Here is a 25632-nt window from a genome sequence, read left to right on the forward strand (position 1 = left end):
CCCATGCAAAACAGCAACAGGAGGATTGGGAGGAATGTTGGTCCGGCACCCTGACTGGACAAGTTGCCACCTCTGGTCTCAGCTGGCACAGGAGTGCAGGAAGCTGTCTTCTGCTCAGTCATGTAGACTGGAGCAGTCAATGGGGTTTCGGGTGGGAATTTTCCAGCCCTGCCTGGAGCAACAGGGCATGGACCTAGGCCCTTCAACAGGCCATGCGTGCAGATCACTGGATCGCTGCCTGAATCCATGAGCGTCTGTTTCCTGCGCATTCGCTCGCTCTCCTCTAGATGACAACTTACACGAAAAAGGGTTGTCGCCCTCCTCCTCACTGCCATCATCGTCCTCTCCGTCAGACATGAGCAAATCCTCGTAAAGCACACTGGCCTGCGGTTGCTGGGCCGAGCCGTCCTCCTCGTCAGCCAGGTCTCCGTCTCCATCATCCACTTCCTGTCACGGCAGAGCAATCGGCGGTGAGCAGGTGCGGGGCCCTGCTGGCGCGCGAGGAACGCAGCTCTCTGCCCACTGGCCCCAGCAATGCCACCTCTTTCTAAAAACTGACGGGTTTGGCTTGCGTTGCAGCCACAACTGCGGTGCCGCTCAGAAAGGCCCTGTGCCTCTACAGCTTCTCCCATGAGAGCAGAAGCCAGTCAATGAGCTAAGATGGGATCAGGGATACTCACTGGGGCTGGAGTCTTAGGTTTCCCATCCTCATCCTCATCAAACCCTTCAATATCTACGTCAGAGTCTTCCTCGCCCAGCCTACCTCGGCCCTGCCGCATCTGAGTGAGGAACAGAGACAACGCCGTTGAGGAAGGTCCAGGCACTGACAAGACAAAGGCTCTCTGAAGCAGGCTGGCGCGCAGGCCGCGAGGCAAGCAATCCACAGCGGATTCGCGGCACTTTTCGCCTATCTCTGCGCGCCGCCACATGCCCTTCCTCTGCCCCCACAATGCCTTGCTACAGCCGCCTGGGCTTTCGCACATTCAGCAGGCTCGAAGCACAAGGCCTCTGGGGACCTGGTGAGCAAGCTCCCTCTCTCTCTCTGACCCCACTGCTGCCTGCTAAAGGTAGAGCTACTCCCCCAGAATGGCAGCAATCTGGACAACCGAGGTCCACAAGCCGCAGGCAAAGCTGAGATCCCACTGGGCCACAAAGGAACACGGGCTCATCTCCGTGCCGCTGGCGAGGGCAGGCTTCCCCAGCTCTCTGCCCTCAACATTTGCTTGGCATTTACGGTGCCCCGTCTCCTCCCTTCTGCTCCAAATAGCATGACATTTATTCCTGACACGTTTGACGCCACACCACAGAAAACAGTGCATCCCAAAGCCCCCAGTGCGCGTGGGTGCGTGCCCGCCTTCATCTCCGACACACGCCTCTTTCCCACTCATCTGCATCACGGGGCATCACGCGATCTCTGCTGCCAGAACGTAAATCGCGCGCTCTGTTTTCTTGCTCCATGGAAACCGGAGGGGCCAGTGGAAAGCGGATGCTCAGCAAATTCCAAAGCAGGGCGCTCAGTTCCACGCCAGTTTCCGTTCAGGAGGCAGAGCTGAACCAGGGCGGGCACTGAGGCCTCTTTCACCCACTGGCCAGGGCCATTCAGACAGGCAGGAACGCCCCGTCCCTCGCAGCGGCCTTGTGCAGCGACGGCGCTGTTGCAAGCAGCCCCTCCACAGCCGCCCAGGAGCTACGATTTTATCAAGCAGCTTTCCAAGAAGGCCTTTTGTCCAAGAGGTATTCTAGCTGCCGCCATTCTCCTGACTGAGCGAAGATGTTGTCAAAGAGTAGCCCTCCTACTGCTGCAGGCCCTGGTCTAGCATTTCTGCACAGGCTCCGCCACTCACTTGCAGGGAGAACCTCTCGTCCCTTCTCCCAGCCCCACAGACATGCTAGTAACGTTCCTGCTTCGGCTCGTATCTAACCTGCATCCCCTGCTTCTCAGGTGTGGTCGTGGGCGTGTCCATAGCAGACAGGTTGCTCTCATCCTGATAGACGGAGGCATCGCGGGACATGCTGAGAGACGTGCTGGCATCGTACAGATCTGGAGGCTGAAGAGCATTGGAAAAGAGGAGGTCACAATCCTGCAGGAGCCGAGTCGGGGGCGTGGAGCTCCGCTTCGAGGGAACGCCTGCAAGGCACACTGAGCATACACTGCATGAAAAGGAGAAGACCCGGCGTTCCACCTGCCTTTCGAGTGCCCTCATTCCTCTCGATTCAGTGCGATTTTTCCATTTTTTGGACAGCCACATGTTGAGGATTACATGAGCAGAGGTGCCTGGAGCCGGGGGTCAGACTAGATGACTCAGGAGGACCCTCTGACTCGCTTTTTTTCTATGTTTCCATGTTAGAGCAGAACCTGGGACCTTGGCAGCGGGGACAGCTACAGTAATATTCATTCAAGCAGGAGGGCGCCGAGTGTCAAGTTCACACAATCAGTGGACTGCTTGCACTTAAACAAATTTAGCTTTTAAAGTAATTTAGTGCTAATTCTTTTGTTGCACAAGAAGCAAAATAAAAGCAATTTCTTCTCTCAGTGGGTCAAACGTGGATCCACAGGAAGGGATCCTTTAACCCCCAGAAAACTCACAAGTGGTTTCTGTGCTGTTTTTAGCTGCTATTTTTACTGCAGTTTAAGTGTATTAATAGTCACATCATTCTTTTTGCAGGTCACCTTTGATGTCCTCACTGAAAAGTGGCCCAAAATCCTTAAAATAAATCAACAGCAACCAGTATTTTGCAAGCCCTTTGCGTAACCGAACCAGCTGCCACCTCAAGTTCTTCCTTCCATCGCATTCGACCAGAAAGCGACTGCGGGAGTCAGCTGAGAGTACAGCACGCTGCTGGGTGAGCTGCAGCTGCCTTCCATCGGATCGGAAAGTTTGCCCCTTGGTGGAGCCCAGTGCTGCCCACTCAGGCTGGCAGCAGCACTCCTGTGATGGAGCAGGGAGCGCGGAGCCCTTTAAAGGGAGACGGCTGGAAGACTTTAAACTGAACGGGGGGGGGGGGGTTCAGGCCCCCCAGAAACTTGTCCGCACTAGACAAGTGTGGGGAGAGGACCAGAGCTCTGGGAGCAGGGTTTTAGAGGCACTGCAGGGGCTGACAGGATTCCTACAAAGAGGGGACTGGTATCAGGGAAGATGAGAGGAAGGAGGAGGCTGGGGACTCCAAAGAAAGGCAGCGGTGGGAAGGAGTTGGGGTGCATGTACACCAGTGCTAGGAGCATGGGTAATCAGCAGGAAGAGCTTGAAGCTCTCCGGGGAATAGGAGGGTATGACCTGGTGGGGATCATGGGAACTTGGGGGGATGAAAGGCAAGACAGGAATGTAAACATAGAGGGGCATCACCTGTTTAGAAAGGACAGGAAGGGAAAGAGGGGTGGGGGCATAGCTTTATGTGTCAGGGAAGAGACAGGATGCAGTGAGATAGAATGCAGACATACAGCAGGTCGAGCACTAGAAGTTGGGACTTCAAGAGGGCCAACTTTGGCCAACTGAAGGCCAGACTGGGGAAAGTCTCCTGGGATAGGTTACTGGAAGGCAAGCGAGTTGAGGAGGGGTGGGTGGCACTCAAAAGGGAGGTTTTGGAGGCGCAAGCCTTGACGATACCTCTAGTTAGTAAGGCGGGGAGGCGAAGGAGAGCACCGCCATGGATGTGAAAGGAGGTGGTTAGAGGGATTAGATGAAAGAGGAACCTCCACTGGAAATAGGTACTGGGGCAAATAGACAAAAGGGTATACCGGGTGGAGGAGGCCCATTGCAGAAGGATTCTTCGCAAAGCTGATTACGAGCTGAGACTTCCAAAGAATATCAAGAGCAACAAAAAGGGCTTCTATCAACATGTAAATAGCAAGAGGAAGGGGATCCAGGGACTGATACGAGGGAACAGGCACAGATGCTAGATGACTATTTTGCTTCTGTGTTCTCCCCAAAGCAGGATGGGGGAGATCCGCATGGGAGATTAGATGAGGCCAGGGACTTAGGGGCACAGATTAGGGTCACCCCGCTAGAAGTCGAGGGGCTCCTCAGGCCACTGGACATTACAAAGGCGCCAGGCCCTGACAGGTTACACCCGAGAGTACTTAGAGAGTTGGCAGGGGCTCTCTCATGCCTGCTGGCCTCCATTTTTGAGACCTCGTGGAGAACAGGTGAGGTTCCAGAGGACTGAAGGGTGCCATCAGTAGTACCAATTTTCAAAAACGGTAGTAGAAGGGACATGGGGAATTACAGACCAGTTAGTCTTATGTCCATTGTAGGAAAAACAATGGAAAGGTTTTTAGCGAGAGATCTAGTGATGCTAGACAGGGAAGGGAGGCTGGTGGCCACACAACACAGCTTCCGCAATAACAAGTCCTGCCAGACAAACCTTGTGGGATTCTATGACAAGGTTTCGAGGTGGCTAGATGGCGGGGATGCAGTGGATGTGGTATAGCTGGATTTCAGCAAGGCCTTTGACAAAGTGCCCCATGATATCCTGGTGGAGAAATTGTGGAGTTTTGGGATAGATGAATACACTGTCCAATGGATTAGGGCATGGGTGACGGACCGAAAGCAGAGGGTAACCATTAGTGGGGAATCATCGGGATGGCAGCCAGTGACAAGTGGGGTCCCCCAGGGCTCCGTCCTGGGGCCAATCCTGTTTAATCTTTTCATCAGTGACATGGAAGAAGGGGTGAACAGTCTGCTGATCAAATTCGCAGATAATACTAAAACTGGAGCAGTGGCCACAACTGAGGAGCAGGTACTCCAGATCCAAAAGGATCTGGACAGACTATGGAAGTGGGCAGGAGACAACAGGATGGCGTTCAATGTGGAGAAGTGCAAGGTCTTGCACTTGGGGCACAGGAATGGGGGTCAGAAGAGCAGGTTAGGGGACAAGTGGCTGGAGAGCAGCACTTGTGAAAGGGACCTTGGGGTGCTGGTTGACTGCAGGCTGAACATGAGCCAGCAGTGTGATGCGGTGGCCAAGAGGGCGAACGCCAGCCTTGGTTGCATAGCCAGAAGTGTGGCTTCTAGATCGAGGGAGGTGTTACTGCCACTCTATACGACTCTGGTGCGCCCGCAACTGGAGTATTGTGCTCAGTTCTGGGCCCCTTGTTACAGGAAGGATATAGCCAGGTTAGAGTCAGTGCAGCGCAGGGCCACAAGGTTGGTGGCCGGTTTGCAGGGGATGCCGTATGAGGCGAGACTGAGGGAACTGGGCCTCTTCAGCCTGGAGGAGACTCAGAGGGGATCTGTTGGCGACATGCAGGTATGTGAGGGGGTGTCCCACGGAGGTGGGTAGAGACCTGTTTTCCCCTGCAGAGGAAGGCAGGACGCGCTCCAACGGAGCCAAGCTCAGGGAGCCAAGGCTCCATTTGGATGCCAGGAAGCACTTCCTGACGTCGGGACCCCGAGGGTGTGCAATGGGCTTCCACGGGAGGCAGTTGAGGCCCCCTCAGTGAGGGTGTTCAAGGATAGGCCGGACATGCACATGGTGGGCATGTCGTGAGTGGAGCCGGCTGGAGCCGGGGGTCAGTCTAGATGGCCCGGGAGACCCCTTCTGACTCACTCTGTTTCTATGGTGAAGTGGGGGCAGAGGGCCTTCCTCAGTGAAGCAGAGGCTCAAGCAGCCAGAAGCACTTAGGAATCTGGGAAGCCGCCTCATCCCAAGGCAGGCCAGTTCCTTGTCCACCCAGCCCAATACCGGCTACCCCACCTCGTAGCAGCTTTCCTGCCACCGAGCGCGTGAGGGTGCCTTTGGCAAGCATGCCCATGGGCCACTAGTCACGCCACTTTGCTGATCCGGATTCGGAAGACGAGCGTTTCAGCGGGATGAAAGGGGCAGGAGTTTGCTCATGGTCCTGACAGGCGGGGAGACGGAAGGCAATCCGTCCTGACAGGCGGGGAGACGGAAGGCTCAAGGGCACACAGACGGCGGGCCGGGCAGACCCAGGGAGGAGCAGGGCGATGAGACGCACGGGAGGGGCCACTGAGACCGCGGGGCCCCCAGGCAGGGACTGCCCCCTCCCCTCGGAGCTGGGCCCCTTGGCCTCACCAGCTGGGGGATTATGGGAGAGCGGCCCCAGGAGAGGAGAGCCGTGCGGAAAAGCAGCGAGCCGCTTCTGGAGAGCCTCTCCCTGGCCCGAGGCTGGAGCATACACGTGTTCCTAAGGAGGGTTTTGGGGGGCAATCGCTAGATTGGGTTCAACAAGCTACCTTGCGCATGCTCAGAGACTTGCCTGGATGATTTGCCACTGGGAACAACAAAGAGCGTTTTGCAAAAGGAACGGCTTGAGGCTGGAGCTTGTCAGAGGGAGGAAACGCAGTTCATGACACCTGCGCCTCCAGCTGAAAGGCCTGCCCAGTCTTTGAATAGAACATGCCAAGGAGTGAACTCAGCCTCCTCCATGCAAAGCAGGTGCTGGCTGGGGGATTATGGGAACTATAGTCCAACACCTCTACGGGCCCTGGGCTGGGGAAGGCTATAGCAAGGAGACTATATAGTGCAACATACATGGGATTCACACAGGACTAGAAACACGGTGAGCTTCTCGAAGGAGTTTTGTTTTCCACTCCAGGCCCCACCCATGACAGCCCCGGAGCAGCAGATGCTCCAGAGCTTGCAAGTTGCACTTCCCCTTTGCCTCCGGTGAACTGATGTCATCCACCGGCCGAAAACAGAAGGGTGCTGCAAGAGGGAGGCAGGAAGCAGACTCCAACTAACGTCTGGCACGTGGGAGGAGTGAGGGGGGTGCGCATGCACGGCTCATTTTGGCCAGCTGATTCCCAACACAGAGCAGCGTATCTGGGCTCACGGAGAAGGACGCCCACAGCAACAACCCCTGGCGGGAGGAGGAGGCAGCCGAAGAGGGGCAGCTGGAGGAGGCTGGGCACCGCTCTGCAATGCAGCAGCCACCGGGCAATCCAGCATTCCGCTCGGCAGCTTGTGAGGAAGCGGAGCGATTGCTAGGCAACTGCAAATTAAAGTAGGTGCCTCAGCTGAGCTTGGCCAAGAGGCAGAAATGATATCATACACTGGAACTCTGGAAGCCAGAATATGAAAAATCTGCCAAATTCAGCTGTAGAAAAAAGCAGACGTACGTTGTTATTTTGCAGGAGTCAACGTGGGAACATGCGAAACTGGCTTGTACCAGGTCAGACCATTTCTCCGTGAGTAGCGTCTACTTTGACTGGCAGCAGCTTTCCAAGGTCTTGGCAAAAGACGCTCTTCCCATTACTGGTTGGCTAATACTTTTGTACCTGAAGGTGCCAGTGACCGAGCTGAGAGGACTGGTAACCCGGCGCGGCAGCTGCCTGGAACAGTGCTGTGCATCTGCCTAAGCCAGCCTCCGTGAGGTTAGTGTCTGCTTTGGTGGCCCCGGCCAACCAGCACCCATGCTCAAGACCCCTTCCGGGTTCCACTGACGGGGCCGAGTGACTGCCCCGGACTCCTTTAAGGAAGCACCGTCCTTGGGGAGGTGGAGGAGCTGGTGGAATGGCCAGGCACCGGCTGTTGATCTGCCCTGAATTCCCAGAGGAACAGAAGGCGGAAAGGAAGGCAGCTTGGCTACCTCCATTTTCATGTGCCAGTTTCTACAGGCTGGTGCATTTCTGAACCCCGGCTGGGAGCCTGTCCGGTGGGAGACCCTTTCAGGGGATAAGGGTCTGTTCTCATTTTACTGTTTTGCATGAGGCACTGTGTCAAAGGGTCGCTGCAGCTTTTTGCATAACTAGTCCGTCCTTTCCTCCTCTCGCCCCTTCTATCTTAATAAAACACTGTTCTACCTCTAGAGCTGTGTGCTCCTCCTTCCAGGAAAACATCCACGCTCACCTCAGTGCCTTCTGGCCAGGTGACTGGCAAGCAGGGAATATCCTAGGCATAGGGGGTAATATAAAGATCGCCTATCAGGGGCTCATGGATCTCCTGACTCAGGTGGCAGCAGCTGGACCGGGGTGGTGACAGCCAGCCTGGAACCGCCTACCTTGCAGGGAGATTCAGGAACTCTCACTCCCCAGGCACAGGAGCCAGGAGTCACTGGCAGAGGTCAGCACTGAGAGGGGCGCAGATTTAATCCCAGGCCTCTCCCCTTAAAAAGTGAGCAGAGCAATGGGTGGCAAAGGCCCCTTCTGTGTGAAAGAAGCGAGAGCCTCTGGCGACCAGGACGGGGGCGAGCCTTCCTTGTGCCCAGAAGCCGTTCAGCGGCTTGGAGGGACCACCGTGGGAAAGCGCGCCGCCGGGCCGCAGAGGCGGCGTTCCCTTTGCAGCTGCTGCGGGGCCCGCAAGGCAACTCTTCTGGAGAGGTGGGAGAAGGAATATTTATACCAGGTCCCCTCTAAGTCACCCCAAAGGTGAAAAGCCAAGGGAGAGTGGCCCTTTGGTTGCTGTTTGCAGCAACGGCACAACCGTTCGTTGGTTTAGCCTCTCAGGTCTGATGGTGGGTCGCTAACTGGTTTTCTGTGGAGCCCCTGGAGGATTCCACCCAGGGAAGAGGGTCACATAAGGCTGGGTGAGAGCCAGCTGGGTCTCTTGAAGGAGTCCATTGTGAGAGGGAGACGAAAGCTGAGATTGGCTAAGAGTGGCGGAGCGACAGCTCAGAAACCTCACACAGCCACACCCAGCAAAAGGAAGCAAGTGAGGAAAAAGGCCTTCCAGTCCCAGGAAGGTCCTGCACCCTTCCTAGCATCCGGAGACTGTAGCAGCCGGGTGGTATATAAGAGCTTTCAAAGCAGATAAACGCATGGCGGTTATAGTGCTGATCGCAGGGGCAGCATGCGGGAAGCATCACCTGGGGTGTGTAGGGCCCAGGGGTCATTGGGTCGAGGCTCTCCAGGTCTGCCTCCTCCAGGGCCGCCTCCTTTGCCGTGGAAATGTCCCTCTCAAGCTGGGTCAGGTGCTCGTCGTACTGCAGAAGGGAGAGAGCGGACTTGGCTAGGCTGTCCGACAGGGAGGCTGCTCTCGGAGGGCTCCGCACGAGGGGCCGCTTACCTCTGCTAGCGTCTGGTAACAGATGTTCACGATCTCCTGAGCGGTCTTTGTGTACTGGCTGTCGGGCCCTGCAACGAAAAGCACGCAGTGCCCTTGTGACGGACCGTCCTTGGCCAATGCAGTTCTTTCAAGGGCTTGCCTAGGTGAACTCTGAGGCCTCTGGCTGGCTCTGCAGACGCCTCTCCTTCCTAGGAGGTGCTTCACACAGCCAGGCCCATTTACAGGAAAGACCTCCTGCCAGTCAGTCCTCCATTCCGCTCAAGTCTGTCCACCGAGAGACAATGCTCCATGCAGCCCAGTAACACCGAGAACTCCCCAGGGTTCAGGCAGGGTCTTTCCTAACCGCACTCAAGGTCGAGACCTTCTGCGTGCAGAGCAGGGGCTCCGTGACTGAGCCACCCCACAGAGGAGGACTGGGCCAGGGGCCAAAGGAGCCTGCAGAAGAAGATCCAGCGGGAACCGGCCTTCTCTGCACAACTCAACGTGTGAATGCCCCAACCCATCACGAGGCAGGACTAACAGAGGAGCCAAGTGCAGCTCTCGCCCTGGTGCTGGTGTGAACGCAAGCCAAAGGCCCAGGGGTCACAGCAGAGTGCCAAGAGGTCTTCTCACCATTGTATGTGATGCTGTTGGCAAGGATCAGGTTCACGTCATCCAGGAAGATGTCTCGGTTCTGGTATTTGTGCTTGGAGATGTTCTGAAACGATACGTGGGCGATAAGGCGGGGTGCAAAGCCGGTGGGAAATCATCGGGGGACACGGCAAAATCCTCATATTGGCCCTCACATAATCCTCCTTCCTAGACCTCATTCTGACTTGGGGAACCTTTCAACACAAAAGCCCTGAATGTCCAACAAGACCCAGTCCTCTCTTGACAAAAGCAACCCTTTCACTGTGGTTAAAAGAGTTGTGGTTTTATTGTGGGTTATTTACATAACACTTTTATTGTGGTTATTTTTACCACGGCTTTGGTCCAAAATGTGGCGTTTGGTGTTGGAGGCTAGGTAGGAGGAATTACTTCTGACATGGCTCCTCTCTCCGTATCGCTCTTCCGTCCGGGATGTTTTGCCTGGTGTTTGCAACACTGCCATCCACTCTGGACCTTCGTGTCACAGGTGCACCCACAGGTTCATTCAGCCACAAAGCCATCACACCGGGCAATATGCAGGCAACCCCACAGTACGCACCTTGCGAATTGTCTCCAGGTCCATCGGGCTGACAATTACTTTGTAATAATCGGGCACAAATTTCTTATTAACCGGATGGTGAAAGGGCCAAGACTGCAAGCAACAGAGAGCACAGAGAGGTCACACAGAAGCACCGCTTAAAAGGGGAACTGCTGCTGCTGCTGCTGCTTCGCGCGTCCCCAGCAGGCACTGGAGCTTTTGCACAATGTCCGCTGGAACCAGGAGACACGTCCTATTTCCCGTATCTGCCAACTGACCCCAATTTCTCTGGAGGTACCTGCAGTTCGCAGCACAGCCTGGCCAAACGCAAAGTAAATGCAGGAATAAGAAAGCTGCGTAGCCAGAGAGTTTTCTGGCTGCCCTTCGGCATTCTTTAAAAGGTGTGTTGCTCCAGTACAAATCCCTGGAGATGCACTGGGCCAAATATCTGCCCAGGGAGAAAAGCCGGGGAGATGGAGGAAGCAGACGTGCCGGCTCTGCCCCCGCCTGACTTCTCCAAAGTGCAGTGCACGCCTTGCTCAGGAGTGAGTGCGCCCTGTCCCAGATCTCCCCTGCCTTCGCCCAGGCCTACGGGCCCCCTAATCACATCCGCCGCCATGGACACACGTACGTCGGGAACAGCCATCATCTTCTGGGTGACAATATTGTCCAGAATAAAGGAGAAGGCTACTTGGTCGTCGTCATCCAGAAGTGGGTTAATTGCCTTCTCCAAACGAGCCAGTTTATCTTCCTTCTGAAAGGACACCAGGGAATAGAAGCACACAGCTTGAGAACAGGTTCCCTTAAAATAACTCCCATCTGGTTGTACAGAGAATTTGCTAATAGCTCGATCACTCCTGTAATAAGAATTTATTTTTAATATCTTCTGTGCCACCCAGCAATTCATGTTCAAAATTGCTTCACTGATGGAGGAAAGCTACTGCTCACATTTCCCGGAAATTTTGGGTGGTTTTCTACAAATTTATCATGGTTCTGAAAAGCAGATTATTTGGACAGTATAACCTGGATATTAAAAGTTAACCATAAGTTAAAGCAACCCACTGTTAACCTGTGAGATGGACCAGACTCACCAAACTGCAAATGCAGACCAGGATTCAGCACAGCCTTAAAACCCCCTGAGTGGCAAAGCTACCAGCTCCGCTTCCCTTGTTCTGACAGATGCAAAACTTGCCTCTTTTAGTTTTTGATCACAGAGATCCAGCATTGACTGAGAGATCTGGGTCAAGGAGTGCTTTGGCCCTGGAAACACAAGGCAGAAACATTTGCTGAAAAATACCGCCATGGCAGGGTGCTCACACCTGATTAACGGCCTTTATTTGAGGGTCTGAAAGTCAAGTGAAATATTTGGATTAGGCCAAATCAAAGGCTGCAAAAAATGCGAACTCTCAACTTCTCCAGACCTCTTCCTCAGGCAAGGTGTACCAGAAGGCAGTTTTGGGAGAGAGGGCAGGACCAGGACCAGGACCAGGACCAGGACCAGGACCAGGACCAGGACCAGGGAGAGGCTGGCAATAATTTTGTTGGCTTTTACTGGCATTCCAGTGTTGCAACAGAAATTATTTGAGAATACAATGAAGCTAATAAGGTTGTCTGCTGAGAGTTGGCCTTGCCCAGCTGAAAGGACAGTTTCAAACACATTTTCAGTTCATGGTTAGGTTGGACCCTTTCCTGCGAGTTAACTCCTCGGCTCACAGAGGCTGCCCTTTCTCCATCCAGTGCACCACAGTGTTTGTTTGACCGGGTGGTACCTTGCCTTCCTACCAGGAAAAATAGTGCTCAAGGTGGCTTAAAATCGTAACTAATACTTGCTTTAAAAAAAAGTTAAACAAATGCTTGAAAGCACAATTAAACAAGGCAGCGTTCCTTTCCCCTTTCCCCTGAGAGGTCCCAGAAGATGAAAAGCCCCAAGGAAAACAAGAAAGAAAATGTGGAGAGGCAGGTATTGCAACTTTTGTCAGCTAGGCAAGAAGTTCTGGTTCTGTTTTGGGACTCTCAGTTCAAGGGCGCAGCCAGCTAATTGCAAATGGCCTAACGCAAGGAGAAGGGAGCATTTCAGTAGGTCCAAAAGGCAAAATGCTCCTCAGTTGTCTGTCTTCCTCTTGTCTCACAGTGTCCGGAACCTTTTGCTTTTTCTCCTATCAGCCACCTTTAGACACGAGCAGGTAGAAAGCGTAAAGGCAACAGCTTGCTGGTAGGTGAGAGATACTTAAAGGTGGTCAGGGAAACTACTGGAGAAGCATGAAATGCTTTCAAGTACAAGCCAGGTCAGTTCAAGACGGAGCCACGTGAGAAAGGAGGTCTGCAGTCTTAGGCAGGCAGGCAGGCACAAACGCACACACACTAAAGCAGGGCCGGCAGTGTGGTGCCTGCCAGCCATCCCAAGACATCAGCCTGGGTGCCACCGCTGCCCTGCACACAATCTCAGGGCAGGCGCAGCAGGCCTGCACCCCACGTTAAAGCCTGGGTCTCTGGTTCCTAAGGATGTAGGCCTTGCTAGGCCTGGATTAGGGTTGGGGTTAAGCCTCTGGCTGGCCCCAGAGGGAAATCTCAGAGACAGCTGGCCAGCAAGGGGTGGTTCTGTGTAGCCCCACTGCCCAGACAGGAGTAGGCGCAGACGCTGGGGGAACAACTGCCTCCAGGGCTGGGCGCAGCTTGAGGAGTGCATCCCAGTAGCCAAAAAGCCCATGTCAGCCCTCCAAGGGCTGGGGGCATTGCCTAGAGCAGCCAAGAAGTTTTGATTGGAACCGAGAAGCTGAGCTGGCAGACTGGGTGGCAAAAGGTCCGGGGAGCAGAAGTGGGGCAGAGCTTTACCAAGCAGCCTACTTTAAAGCCACGATTTGCACGTCTCCCTTCCCCGCTGCCCCAGAACGAGCACCAAGCGCCACCCCACAGACACAATGGGGTCTCCTGAGGCTGGAGCCTTTTGTGCCGGAAGCAGAGGAGAGGCAGGAGAGAAGTCGTTTCTGTACCGTTGTACGTAGCGCTGTTCTTCACAATCAGCTCCAGTTGTTCTCGAAACTCCTCCCGGGAGGGGTAGAGGCGTCTGCGGACATTCTCACGCAGGGTTTGCAGATCCATCGGCTTTGTGATGATCTTGTAATAGTCTTTGACAACCTTCCCATTAACCGGCTGGTGGAAGGGATATGTCTGGGAACAAACCGGAGAAGGCAATCAGCTGTGCTCTGCCTGGCACCCGAAGAGGGCAACTGGCACCCACCTTCCCAAAGCAAGCTGCACCCCTCGTTTTGTCCACTTCAGAGCAGCCCTGCCGAATCGGACCGAAGCAGCCGGATTTAGCCTGCCTTGGGGGCTGGCTATGTGCAGAAGGCAGGTCGGAAATGCAAAGCCATTTGGGTGCTGCTAAGAAGCTCTGGACCTGGGTGCAAAGCCACGGGCCTTCCCCACCACCACGCCAAAGCAACTGGAGTGTGAACCTGGAGCTTCCGGTGACAGGCCTCCACTCCAGAATTTGACAGATCTTCTCTTAAAGCTAATTTGTTTTGGTTTGCACACCCAAATGCATTCCATTAAGCCAAACTTTCCCAGCCTGCCGCCCTCCAGAAGAAGCTGGCTGGGGATTTAGGCAGCTGGCATCCAGTGTCTCCGGAGACTGGGGAAGGCTGCAATGCAGACAGGGCGCATGAGGGGGAACTGCTGCAAGGCGTGTGGCACAAGCAGGGCGCTTCCCTGGGTCCTGCAGAGGGAACGTCGGAACCAGGCCCCTGGAATTGAGGGACCCCGCCGTTCACCCGCGGGCAAGGCAGACTCCCCTCCTCCCGCATCCGAGGGTCAGCCTGCACTCGATGCCAAGCATGGAGTGGTTCAGAAACAGCAAGAGCGGCCGTCGGGGGCCTGACCGGGTTCGGAACTGCAGGGCAAGTGGCCCTCCCCGCTTCCTCTGGTCCTGAGGAGCACCCACAACCCTCGAGGGGCCGTCCGTGTTGGGAAGGAAGCTCCCCAGTGGGTGCTTCCTTCCCCGTCCAAACAGCTGAGGGGAACCTGGGGGGTAAGCTGTCCCCCAACACACCCCATCCCATGGCTGCCGTTCCAGCTAGTTTGGCCCTACGGACCATCTGTAATACCGTAAAATCTGTATCATTGGCAAGAAGGGTGCAGGGGCAAGATTCAAGCCGGAAGAAAGGGCACCCCCCACCCTAGGACCAGACCCACAGAGCTCCTTCCCTCCTTGGCTTTCCCCTTCCTCTGCCTTTTCTACTCAGCTCTCCTTCTGTGTGCACTGCCGGCCTCCCCCAGGTGCTGAGAGAAGCCGCTGATGGCGCAGCCAAACTGCCTGCCCTGCCCTGCCCTGCCCTGCCCTGCCCTGCCCTGCCCTGCCCTGCCGAGCCGGCCGGGGCTTTCCCTGTGGCTCCTCCACCCCCAGCCAGATGACAGCTGAGGGGACCCACCCCACTCCTTGATCCTTGATCCCCACACACAGATCAAGGAAATAAGCGCTACGTGAAGCAGCGGTAAGGAGAAAGGGGCGGGCGGGCCACACTCTCCCCTTCCAAGGACCGCAGCCAAAAGCACCCGCCCAGACTCCCAACGCTGCGACGCTTCGCGGGCCGCCCAAGGCACTCGTCCTGCAGGTATCGGGCAGCGCGAAAGGCTCTCGCCCCCACGCCCCATGGCGGGCCAGCGCGCAGCGAGCGACAGGCCCACGGCTCTTACGTTGGGCAGGTCTCTCATGTCGTTGATGATGCCTTCCAAGACAGAGGACAGCGTCACCATGGGGTCTGTGCGTCGGCGGTGAATGGATTTGTGAGGCCGCTGAAAGAGAATGAGGGAGCTTATGGCCGGGCTTCTGAGTGTCCCGTGGCTGCGCACCATGGCGGACCTTTAGAAGCCGAGAGTGCGCCTCTCCGAGCCTCCAACACCACCAAGGCAGCTGTCCCCCCCCCCCCTCTCTCTCCCTCTCCCTCTCTCTCTCTCTCCCTCTCCCTCTCTCTCTCCCTCTCCCTCTCCCTCTCTCTCTCTCTCTCTCCCCCGCCCTCTCTGGGGTAGGGGTGTCTTCAATTTTACCACAAATGCAAAGTTTTAGAATCATCACATAGTGGTAAAAATAAGAGAGAATAAGAGTACTTAATATGAGCCTTAAAATAAAGCTACTACATAATATTACGCATGTTAAAAGAGGTTGGCGGGGCTGAAGCAATAGCACCTGTTTCTAACGGAGGAGAACCAGGGTGCCTCAGGGGCTTACATTTAAGTAGTCACAATGAACCGTGGTTCCGATGCGTCGCTTCTTCTTTGGCGGGAGCTGCTGCTTCGGGAACTTCAGGACTAGGGACTTCCTGCGAACCTCATCCGCACTGTGAGTAAACAGGGAGAGAGAATGAAAGCGGCGTACTGTAAATGATGAAAGTCACATCCGTGAGATGGCTGCTGCTGTAAAATAGAACTGGACAAATTTACAGAGAACTCATCCAAGTCCGATAGTCCTCATGGCTCCGTGCGACCTCTAGTATTGGCGGCATTATCAGCAGCAGCAGGATCATCTTTGCTTCTGCACTCCAGAGCAGGAGCCTTTTGTGGGGCTGAACTGGCACAGCCGCCTCCCCGTGGACGCAGCCGCTGAGGAACCGGCAGAAGCCACGGCCCTCTGGTCCTGCCAGTGAGCCTCTGGCGAGCAGCTGGGGGCTGCTGTGAGCAGAATGGGCTTGAGGGACCCTGGTCTGATCCAGCAGAGCTTTTCTTGCGTTCTTGTTTCAGCTTCCAGCTCCTCTCCATCCAGCGGGCCTCACTAGCCCTGTGCCCCAGGATCCCTGCGACCCCTACACCAGTCAGCCCCCACTGAAGACTTTGGGAAGCTTCAGAGGCACTCCCGGTTCCACACCCTGCAGCCGCCCTGCTGAGGGGACTCGGGAGCAGCCTTGCCAAGCATCTCAAGGCACTTTTCCAGAAGGCCGTGAAGCATCAGGTAGAAGCTTCTCCTTTTAGCAAAGCTTTTGATGGGTGCATCACACCATTTTTCTATTTAAGGGCATAACCTTACCCTTTAGACAGAAAGAAAAGTCCTACAACCTCCCCAGCGACCCTGGGAGCTCTAGGACCTTTCCCTGCGCACCCACGTGCGGGGACTGCATCCGGCTTGCTACGTGAGCAGCCAGGGGCCGGTCCTGATTATCCACTCGATGAGGACATTTCTATTTCATACATCTTCAGTACTACACACGTCTAACTCGATCATCTGTCACCTCGGGTACTTCAGGAGAAAACGAAGAGACTGTACCCATAAAGCCACCCGGCACAGTGAGTCTGCTTGGTTTTAAACGTGGAACGCAGAGGCTTGCAATCTGCGAGGCGTCAGTCAAGCCTTCGTCTGAGTTCACGGCAGCCGAGACGGGAGCCCGGCCCGGCCCGGCCCGGCCCGGCCCGGCCAGCCGCGGGATGGCGCCGAGCGCCTCTCTGCCACGCCTCACCTCTCAATGAGCTGCTTCCCCAGGACAATCTTGGTGCCTTCCACTTTGATGAGCTCCTCGTTATCGTTGGGGATGACTGTCTTCTCCAGCTCTTCTTCCTGCTCCTCTGTCATGGCCACGGGGTTTGACGGTGGAGCATTGGTTTGGTAGTAGAGTGGGCAGAACTTGTTGGTCCTCATATGCCCGATGGCGCCGCAAGCGCCACACTTCAACTGCGGCAAAAGAGGAAGAGCGTGAAGGACCACGACGTCCGGTTTTGGGAGGGGAAGCTGTTGCCCTTAGTGGCGAAAGGTGGATGGGCAGGTGAGCTTCCCGGGCAGGCTGGTAAGGCCGCTAAATGAGAATGGGGCGCCGAGGAGAAGCAACGGAAGGGAAGGGCTTCCGCCATCTCCTGCCAAAAAACGCAGAACCACGTTGCTTGGGGTTAGAGACCGACAGCATCCCAACAGCCCGGACGCAGCTCGAGGCCAGGTGCACGCCAGAAAGAGAAGAAAAACCTGGACTCTGCGCCAAGGCAATCCTTATCCAGCAAAACCCACCTGCACGATTACACCAACTAAGCAAGGCTGCCTGTCTCCCCGCTGCAGACCTGGGGCACGGGGAGGGGACCACCCGGGGGAAAGGTTAAACTGTTTCGTGGCTCATGAAAATTCCCAGGAGTGCCCAGCTACCTTCAAGTCTGTCCGCTCCTTCATCTTCTTGGGTTTCTTCTCAGGCGGACCCTTCAGTTTTTCCTTCTCTTGGTTTCGCTTCAGCCGCCTCAGCTGCTCCTGGATCCGGCGCCTCTCCTTCCGCATCTCCTCCCGACGCTGTTCATCATAGATGGCAAACTTCCGGCTGGAACCGATACGCTACCTGTTAAAGGCTCCAACGGGACGAGCCCCAGCTCTGCCGCGCTCTGCGCTCTCAAACCCAGGAGCGAGAATGCCTTTTGCGAATGGGTCCAGTCCTAGGCAACCAGGAACGATCTGGCTGGGACGGCGGCTGAGCACCTCCCTCGCGATTCTGTGCAGCTCCAGGCACAGAGAAGCTGCTCTCCACCAGCCCTCCATGCCTGGGAGGCCAGGCCAATCTCACGTGTAGCACAAAAACAGCCCGAAACCTGCTGCAGACGCCGCTTCGCAAGCGGCGACGCCCCCCAGCCCACTGCCGGAGGGGAACCAAGGCCTCATTCAGCCATATGCTGGTCTCCCAAGGCACCTGGTGTGCGGGTGGAACACAGCACACGACACCTGCTGCCCAGCAAAACTATGCTCCTCTGCCAAGGAATTCTATCTGACTCCCTCCCCAACGAGATCACCCTAAGTTACTAGCCTTTTCATTCCAAAGGATTTGATTTTATCTGACTCCCTGTGTTTGCTCCTATTTTTCTTCCCTATGTTCTTTAAATATGAATTTTAAGGTGTGCTTCTGACGTGCACAAAGAGGCAGCTGTATGTGTTTTTAATAAATCCATCAGGAAGAGGGCCCTGTGTATCCCGCCCTTTTGCACCTCGCCTTTTCAAAGGAGATTCCCGCCCTGTTGGCATCTCGCTCCTACAAAGGGGAGCACCCCTTTCCAGCAGGACCTTACATGAACTCATCGTCCTTGGTGGTCCGGATCCTGCTGTAGGCATCGATGACCGAGGGCTTGCGGACGGTCTCGCATCTCACATACTCCTTCCCGTCTTCATCACAAAAGGTGCGGTATATTTTCAAGCGCCGACCGGTGGCAGAGGAATTGAGGCTGGTCACTGAGGCCGTGTCGTCGTCTTTGTGAGAGCCCCCCAAGTTGCCAGGGGTGGAAGCTAAAAGACAAGCACAGGGGAGAGCCGATGCTGGGTCTCCCTACGGCAAGAGGCGGACAAATGTCCAAAGCGAGGCTCGGAGGCCCAGTCCACGCAATCCTGTGGGGCTGAGGTGCAAAAGCGAGCCTTGGCCTGGGATCTTACGTTGTGGGCCGTCCCGAGATGCGGAGGCATGTGGTGACGGCATATAAAAGTTTTAAATCTATCAATCTATCTATCTATCTTTCGGACAGCACAGGAACCTCTGCCTCATCTCCGGAGACAGCCGTTCGGACAATGCCACTCCCCGGCAGCTGCTGGCACCCGCTGCCCGTTCCGTCCCACTCCATGGGCCCCGTTCTTTGCAACTTCCCAGAACGCCCCCCCTCCTCCCCCCAGTCTGCTCTCCTAGTCACGCCACTCGTGGCAATGGCCGCTCAGCTGCTGGGTCTGTGCGGCCAACTGGCTCAGAGGCCCTGACCAAGAGGGGCTTTTATGCCCCCCACTGATCTGCAGCCATCGTCTGACGGCACTCCGCGGGTCCCCACCACTCGCCCAGAGAGCGGCCCGCTGCCCAGCACTCACAGAGCCCCTTCTTGTCCCGCCGGTCCTTCTTGCCCCTCTCCTTGTCATTGCCGGGGTCCTCCCCCATGAGCATCCTCTGCAGCTCCTTCCGCTCCTGCTCCTCCCTCTCCCGGGACAGCTGGGAGCTGGTCTTCTTGTTCTGCAGCATGTTCTCGATGTTCTTCCCCATCTCCTCGAAGTCGCTGTCCTCTGCTGAGCTGCTGTCCGTGTCGGTGGACAAGATCTCCGTGGATTCCAGGACCCTGAGGCAGAAAACCACAGTCGACGTCCATCCCTAAAACTGACATCAGGATGGCTTTGGGCAGGAGGGAGACACGAACCTCGAAGCTGCCCCTGACCGTCTGAAGCAGAGAAGGATCAGCGCGTGTTACGGAGAGGGGTGCGTGGACCTGAGGCAGGACCCAAACTCACTTGTTCTGCAGGTCGAAGATGCGCTGGCACTCTTCTTTGTACCTCTCCTGGTGTTCTGCAACGGAGAAGCGAGAGCCCCGCGCAAACTTGCTCATGGGCCCCTCCCCAGAACGGGCCTGCTCCGTGGACATGGTGCGCACAACATCAATCACCTCCCAGCGGGAGAGCTTCTTGATCTAAGGAAGGAGAGGGTGACCAGCTGCGGAAAGCCCCGGGGAGCCTCCTGGTGCCAGGGAGAGCGCTCCGCCCACACCCACCTCCTCTTCTGGGACGCCAAACTTGCGGAGGAGCTGCTTGGCGTTCTTGAGAGACAGGCGCCGGAGATCCGCATCCGTCCCCGTCACGGTCTTCTTCACAGGCTGCGGCTCCTTGTCATCCTGCTTGAAGAAGAGCAGGCTCTTCCTTCACAGCCCCACCTGAGCAGCCTCCCACTTCTCGACTCAAGGGGAGGCCGCACTGAGACACTCTGCGGCAGGCCCACCCTCTCCAAGGCCCCAAGGGGGGCTTGGGCGCCTTCTCCCGCCCTCTCCTTGCTCTTGGACAGGAGGAGGCAGCTACTGCAAGAGGCCCCCAGCCCAGCCCCTGCGTCACCCGCCCGGCTTGGCCTACCTTCTGCTGCGTGGGCTTGTTGGGGATTTTCACGTAGGAGAACCCTTCCCCACACCCAGTAGGGTCTGCCACTCCGGTCACTTCAAGGAGACACTTTCCCTTCATGGCAGCGATGAACGCCCGGGTGGTATTCCAGGGGGCTGTGCGCACCTAGCGGGCGGCAGGCAGGAGCCATCAGCAGTCAGGGGACGTCACCCCATCCGCCCCCCAGGGAGGGTCTCCTCCCACAGGCATCTGCCCAAACTGCAGGATCGTCTTTTGAGGGACCCCCCGAGCACCCTGCCAAACGAGGTCAAGTAAGTGGCCCCTGGGGGACAGACTTCTCAGTCCGGATGCCCCCTCGTGGAATGCCCTCCCCAGAAAAGCCGGCCGGACCGCTACCCCACCGTCTTGTGTGCCCGTATTTGTTTTCCCAGGCTTTTGCACCTGTCTCTCCTAAAAGCTGCACTGCTGAACTTTTCGATCTTTGCATGGCTACCGGCGTTTCCTTTGGTTTTATAATGCACTTCTTAAATGTGGGGTTCCACACTTTATCACGCGCTTGTATTTCATCATGTCAACTTTTATAAACCACACGGAGAGTTTCAACTATCGGGCAGCACAGAAATGCAGTAACAGGTCAATCTGACACTCCAGCCGAGAGCATGCAAACTATCTGCTCTGTGCCCTTTCTCTGCCCTGCGCCGTCTCGCTTCTACCTCATCGTCTATCTTCATCTGGAAGTCCTCCTCGTTCTCTTCTTCTGGGGCAAAGAAGGATTTTTCCCCATAGCCTGCATCCTGAGAGGAGAGAGATAAAAGCTAATTTTCTGAGCCACTTGGGACACACCTATCTGCCAGTTCAAGCAGCCAAGAGGAACGTGTGCCTGATTCACGGGAACATCACCTTCAAGCGCAGCTCGGCAGAGATCATGCTGTAGTAGGCGCAGCACTGCTCCGGAGACACCATCGCTCTGATTTCCTCTTCGGACGGCAGCCGGAAGTCAGGCTTCAGCACCCACCAGTTGGAGTCCATCCCTGAAACAAGCACAGGTCCCCACTGAACCAGGCAAGCAGCCTTCCCTCCCGTCGTCCCAGGAACTGGGGAAGCCAGCGGAAGGGTCCGCCGCTTCTGTGGCTGAAGGGGGCAATCCAAGCCACAGGGCACAGAAAAGATTTGCTGCACCATTTCCGAGGCCCTGAAGCACCGTGCTGCGCTTCATACTTCACCTGAGCCAGCCGTTTGCCAAACCCACCTCCTCATACCGTCCAGGTTGCAGCTGCTTCCAAAAGGTTGCCTTGCACACTGAGCAGCTGTTCCTCCGGACAAGAGGCAAGGGGGCGCGGCACACACTCAAGTGCAGCACCAGAATGAGGCAAGGCGTCTGTGCGCTTGGCTCTGCCCTCCGAGACATTACGCAAGGGGAGGCCAGCAGAGGGGAGGACTGCTGTCCATGTGCATTTTAAAGGTAAGGAGCAGGCAATCAGCTAGAAATACTTCCTGGGCACGTGGTGCCCTGGGTGCCACCTGATTCCAGGACAAACTGGGACCCCGGCTGGCCTGGTCTTCGCCCCTCTAGCCAGAAGGAAGCAGCTCTCCAGAACTGCTGGCACACCTGATCCTTTCAGCTAAAGAAGGCACGGGTTCACTGCGCCACGGTTCCTGCCCGGGAAGGTGACAGCTGCCCAAACCCGGTGGGGCGGCCCAGGAAGGCCTGTTGCCCACCTGTGCGCTTGAAGTCCGCACAGAGCTTCAGCCGTTTGCGGATGCTGCTCTCGGAGTGGGATGGAAACGCCTTCTTAATATCCTCCATGCGAATCCTACGCGGTCGATCTCTGCTCTTCCAGAACAGGCGATATATGAAGACCTAGCAAGGAAGCCGAAGAAACGACCTGAAAACACAAGCAGCCCATGTCGCGTGTGTAGAAGGGACCTGCGAGCGGCCCGGGCAAGCCTCCAGGCAGAGGCCACCGCCTGTCCTACAGGCAACTCACTTCTTCTGTGTTAGCAGGCAGCCTGAATCTACGATCGAAGGAGAACGCAATCACTGTGAGCAAGCGAGGCAGCCATTCCTGAAGCTGCCAACCAATCCGAGCCGGGGAAGGGCACGTCCTGCTTCGACCTCAAGCGGAGCACCCGTTAGCCCTGCTCCAAATATATTCCCTCGGCCTGCCTTCCAGCGGCACTTGCCCACACTCACAAGTGCATGGCAAGCAGTCTTCCCAAAAGAATTCCCAACTCCCCTCCAACTTGCCGCAGAGTTCACTGTTCGCATGATTCCCCCCAAAACCCACCTGCAGGAAGTCTCGGATGTGAGTATTTGCCCGTTTGGAGTTGGGACCAGGCACTTCAAAGAGAGGACACTCCTGTCCGACAACAAAGATGTCCACCAGCTCCCGAATATAGTAACCTTGCCGCGTCCGGATTATTAAGAAGTCTGTTTCAGGCATCTTGTGAAGATAGATTGGAGCTCGGAACAGATTGTTTTCAAATGCCTGGCCAAAGAGAAGAGGGTGTCTCAATCAACTGTCATGGTGGTGACAGAAAAGCAAAGACCCCGTGTGACCTGGCGAGTTTTGGAGCCCCTTACATTTCTTCAAGACAGCCAACAGAAGCTGAAAACCATTAACATATTCATACAGAAGACTTTAAAATTGGTTGCACACAAAGCTTGCCATTTTCTGTCCTCCAAAGGTGACAGCTCATGTGCCAAGCCCCAAGAAAACCAAACCACCGATTCTTCGCCTGCAAAGATTCCCAGCTCACTCTCTGGGGCCACTCATTCATTCAGCTATCGCTTCCACAGCCTGCCTGCCTGAGCTAAACCAGAACTAACCAGGTAGATAGATTCTAGCAGCATACTTTTATTAATGTTATTGCTATTATTATTTTCACCCAATAGCTGAAGCTTTCTGGAAGGTTCACAACCATTCACGGCTTGCCTAAGCCGAAAGAGCTCACAGATTATGGCTCACAACAACCGCGTCCCCAGCAATTACGGCTCCTGTGAATGGTTCCCACTTATCTCGCTCATATTTAGGCCTGGCCAGGGTAGGAGTGTAGAGGACCCCGACCTCTGCGGGTGGAAGGACATCCAACGGGCACGGCCTTGGCTCCTGAACCCTTTGATCCACAGCCGACGAGCCAGTTTTGCTGTGGCCACTGGGGACGGGCGCAGAGCAGGCGAAGCGGCAGCAGCCACAACTTCTGAAGTTGTGAGGCTCAGACGCGGCCGGCACAGGAAGACCCCTGCCCGCCTAGATCCCCGCTCATCTCCGAGCTGGAGCTCCCCTGCTCCAGCTCCCCAGGGAGATGCCCCAGGCTGTCCCGGCAGCCTCTGCGGTGAGGGGGCCCCGTCTACCTCTGCCCCTCCCCGCGCAGCCTGCATGCACCGTGGGCCAGTTCTGGTCTCCAAAGGCTTCCACCAGGATGGGTCTGCTGGAGGTGCCGCAAGCCCCCTGCTCTTCTTGCACGTTGCAACATTCCTGCCGGGAGGCATTTGGCCAGGGATGCTGCCCAGGCAGCCCTGCGGCAGCGGGCACTGCGGTCAGCTGCTGCTCACCACAAGCACGTCCCCTGCCGCTTCCGCACACAGCCGCGGGTCCGCCGGATGCTTCTCCCGATCGTGCTGGGATGTGGGCGGGGGGGGGGCGCCAGCCTGGCCCATGGGCTTTGCAGGCAGCTCTCCACTCTGCCACCGGCTGTTCTGGCACAGAGTGACTCCTCCGCAGTTCGAATCATCCGGCAGCTCAGCCCAGGCACCCAGCAGCGAAAGGCAGGCACCTCACCTGAAGCAGCTGGCCCGGGTGAAGAGAGCCCAGGAAGGGGGAAGTGTGGCAGTACACAGTCTCTCCGTATTTACAGTCGGGGGCCCCTGGATCCTTGCCCGGTTTCTGCCAGGAAGAAGACAACTGGAGTCAAATGGTGGCCTCCGACTGCAGCCCCTCCGCGCCGGCAGCCCCCCAGGAGCACTCACCCGCTTGTAGTAGTTCTTGATCTTGCTCGCCATCCCAACCTGCATCATTAAGGGGGCGTTCTCCTCGCTGTACTCCGCCAGGATGAGGTCTCCGTCCTTGCCGGTGAGGTCCTGCGGAGTGCGCATGAAGAACATCTCCCCGCCGCCGGAGGCCTGGCGCTCCTGCTCTCTCATCTGGGCACAGGGCAAGGTGGAGATCTCAGTGGGCTGCAGGCAGCAGGGAGCACGCACCCCGCCCAGCAGCAACAGCGGGACCCGCTCTTTCTCCCCGGGTGCCTGAGGAGCCCAGTGGGAAACCACTGGGCAAAATGCAGCCCCGGCACGGCCTGCCCAGCGACGCGGCACAGGCAGGAGACGAGCGCTTCACCTTGGCTTTCTTCTTGATCTGCTTCAGCAGGGGCTGTACCGGATGGGGGCCGGGCTGGGACAAGGCCCCAAAGGAGTACTTCTTCAGGGGAGGCCGGTGGAACTGGCGCAGCTTCATGAGACTCATGTGGGTGGGGAAGAAGGGCTGCCGAAGCTCCACCGCGGGAATCGAGTGCTGCACCGAGGCAAACAGACATGTGCACTTAGCAGAGGGAGGGCGGGTGGTCCCCTCTCAAGACAAGGCATCTGTCCGGGCGCCACTAATGCGCAGGGGCTGCCACAGAGGGGCGTGCCAAAGCAGAGCAGATGCCGCACCCTGAAGTATGCGAGGCCACGTGGAGCCCCAGGAGCAGCTCCTGCAAGCCGGTCACGAAAGCTGGTTCAGCAGGATCTGCCCGGGGTCTCCAACCTTGCCAGAAAACACGAGGCAGGAGACATCATGGGAGGTTGCGCGCTGTCCCCGGGGAAGCCCTTCCCGGAATGCTGAGGCACTCTGTGCTCAAGCTGCATGCGTGCAGATGCCACACGCACACGCCGCGTATTCCTGCTGCTAGTCCAAACCTGAATGATGTTGCCGCCAAAAGTTCCGCGAAGGCCCTGCTGCTTGGGGTAGTAAAACTCGTCGTTGGAGAGGTTCCATGGGTCCTTCACCTCTGGCTGAGACATATTCTGCATTTGGGGCAAGGGAAGCGAGTCAGGCGCCCTCCGCTCGCCCACATGGCCCTCCTCCACAGAACGGGACGCCACCCCCACCAACCTGCTGTGGCTCTTCCTTAATGACTCCTGTTTTGCCCAAGAGGATCCGGCTCTTTTTTAGAGAAGACTCTTTCTTATTCTCCTTGGAAGGAGAATTCAAGGTCATCTCTTCCTTCTCATCAGGAATTTCTAGGAGGCAGCAAAGGAGAAAAGTGTATTCCATCATGGTTCCATCTCCATGTCAAATAGGGAAGGGATGCACAAACAGAGAGAGCAACAGCCAAATCCTTGATCCTCCGGGTGCTGAAGGTGGCTGAGGGGCCCATCATCCAAAGCATCCTTCCAGATGGAGCCAGAAGCGTGGCGGTGGAGTGGTCTGGACCACTGCACTGCCATATTGCGCTGTGGGGCTACTTTTGAAAAGGGTGCTGCAACCTCAGCAGGTCCAAAATAGGCAGCCAGGATATGACTGGGGAGCAGCCAATGGGATCATTTTATGATAGGACTGTTCCATGAACGGCCGCTGTGAGTCCCTTTTGAGGCCTAATCCAAGTGCTTGTATTAACATTCACAGCCCTGAAGTCCCTCAAGAAGAAAAAAGCTGGCATATAAATACTGATATAAACAAACATACACATGCCTGGGGGGAGGGGCTCAGGGTACCTGAAGGAG

At 56.3% G+C, this 25632-nt stretch overlaps 1 protein-coding gene across 11 annotated transcripts in view; it reads right to left on the minus strand.

The window, feature by feature from the left end:
• TAF1 (TATA-box binding protein associated factor 1) overlaps positions 1 to 25632 on the minus strand; it is a 36215-nt gene that overhangs the window by 2491 nt on the left and 8092 nt on the right. For 6 of the 11 annotated variants that reach the window (XM_044452735.1, XM_044452736.1, XM_044452732.1 and 3 more), the window contains exons 11-38: positions 25022 to 25149; positions 24826 to 24933; positions 24266 to 24439; positions 23899 to 24072; positions 23711 to 23815; positions 22217 to 22417; positions 21648 to 21789; positions 20829 to 20959; positions 20642 to 20722; positions 19944 to 20093; positions 19592 to 19714; positions 19335 to 19510; positions 18924 to 19165; positions 18146 to 18359; positions 17244 to 17409; positions 16573 to 16784; positions 15354 to 15462; positions 14822 to 14920; positions 13120 to 13297; positions 11322 to 11389; positions 10761 to 10883; positions 10151 to 10243; positions 9577 to 9661; positions 8965 to 9032; positions 8765 to 8881; positions 1923 to 2048; positions 681 to 779; positions 300 to 447 (exon numbers count right to left, since the gene is read on the minus strand). In XM_044452735.1, the coding sequence (XP_044308670.1) occupies positions 300 to 447; positions 681 to 779; positions 1923 to 2048; positions 8765 to 8881; positions 8965 to 9032; positions 9577 to 9661; positions 10151 to 10243; positions 10761 to 10883; positions 11322 to 11389; positions 13120 to 13297; positions 14822 to 14920; positions 15354 to 15462; positions 16573 to 16784; positions 17244 to 17409; positions 18146 to 18359; positions 18924 to 19165; positions 19335 to 19510; positions 19592 to 19714; positions 19944 to 20093; positions 20642 to 20722; positions 20829 to 20959; positions 21648 to 21789; positions 22217 to 22417; positions 23711 to 23815; positions 23899 to 24072; positions 24266 to 24439; positions 24826 to 24933; positions 25022 to 25149 (3840 nt within the window). The remainder of the gene's footprint in view (positions 1 to 299; positions 448 to 680; positions 780 to 1922; positions 2049 to 8764; positions 8882 to 8964; positions 9033 to 9576; positions 9662 to 10150; positions 10244 to 10760; positions 10884 to 11321; positions 11390 to 13119; positions 13298 to 14821; positions 14921 to 15353; positions 15463 to 16572; positions 16785 to 17243; positions 17410 to 18145; positions 18360 to 18923; positions 19166 to 19334; positions 19511 to 19591; positions 19715 to 19943; positions 20094 to 20641; positions 20723 to 20828; positions 20960 to 21647; positions 21790 to 22216; positions 22418 to 23710; positions 23816 to 23898; positions 24073 to 24265; positions 24440 to 24825; positions 24934 to 25021; positions 25150 to 25632) is intronic. The other 5 variants (XM_044452738.1, XM_044452728.1, XM_044452733.1 and 2 more) reach the window with 3 other exon arrangements.

This window comes from Varanus komodoensis, unplaced genomic scaffold, assembly GCF_004798865.1.
Source record: "Varanus komodoensis strain SLA01 unplaced genomic scaffold, ASM479886v1 scaffold74, whole genome shotgun sequence".
Classification (NCBI taxonomy): Eukaryota; Metazoa; Chordata; class Lepidosauria; order Squamata; family Varanidae; genus Varanus; species Varanus komodoensis.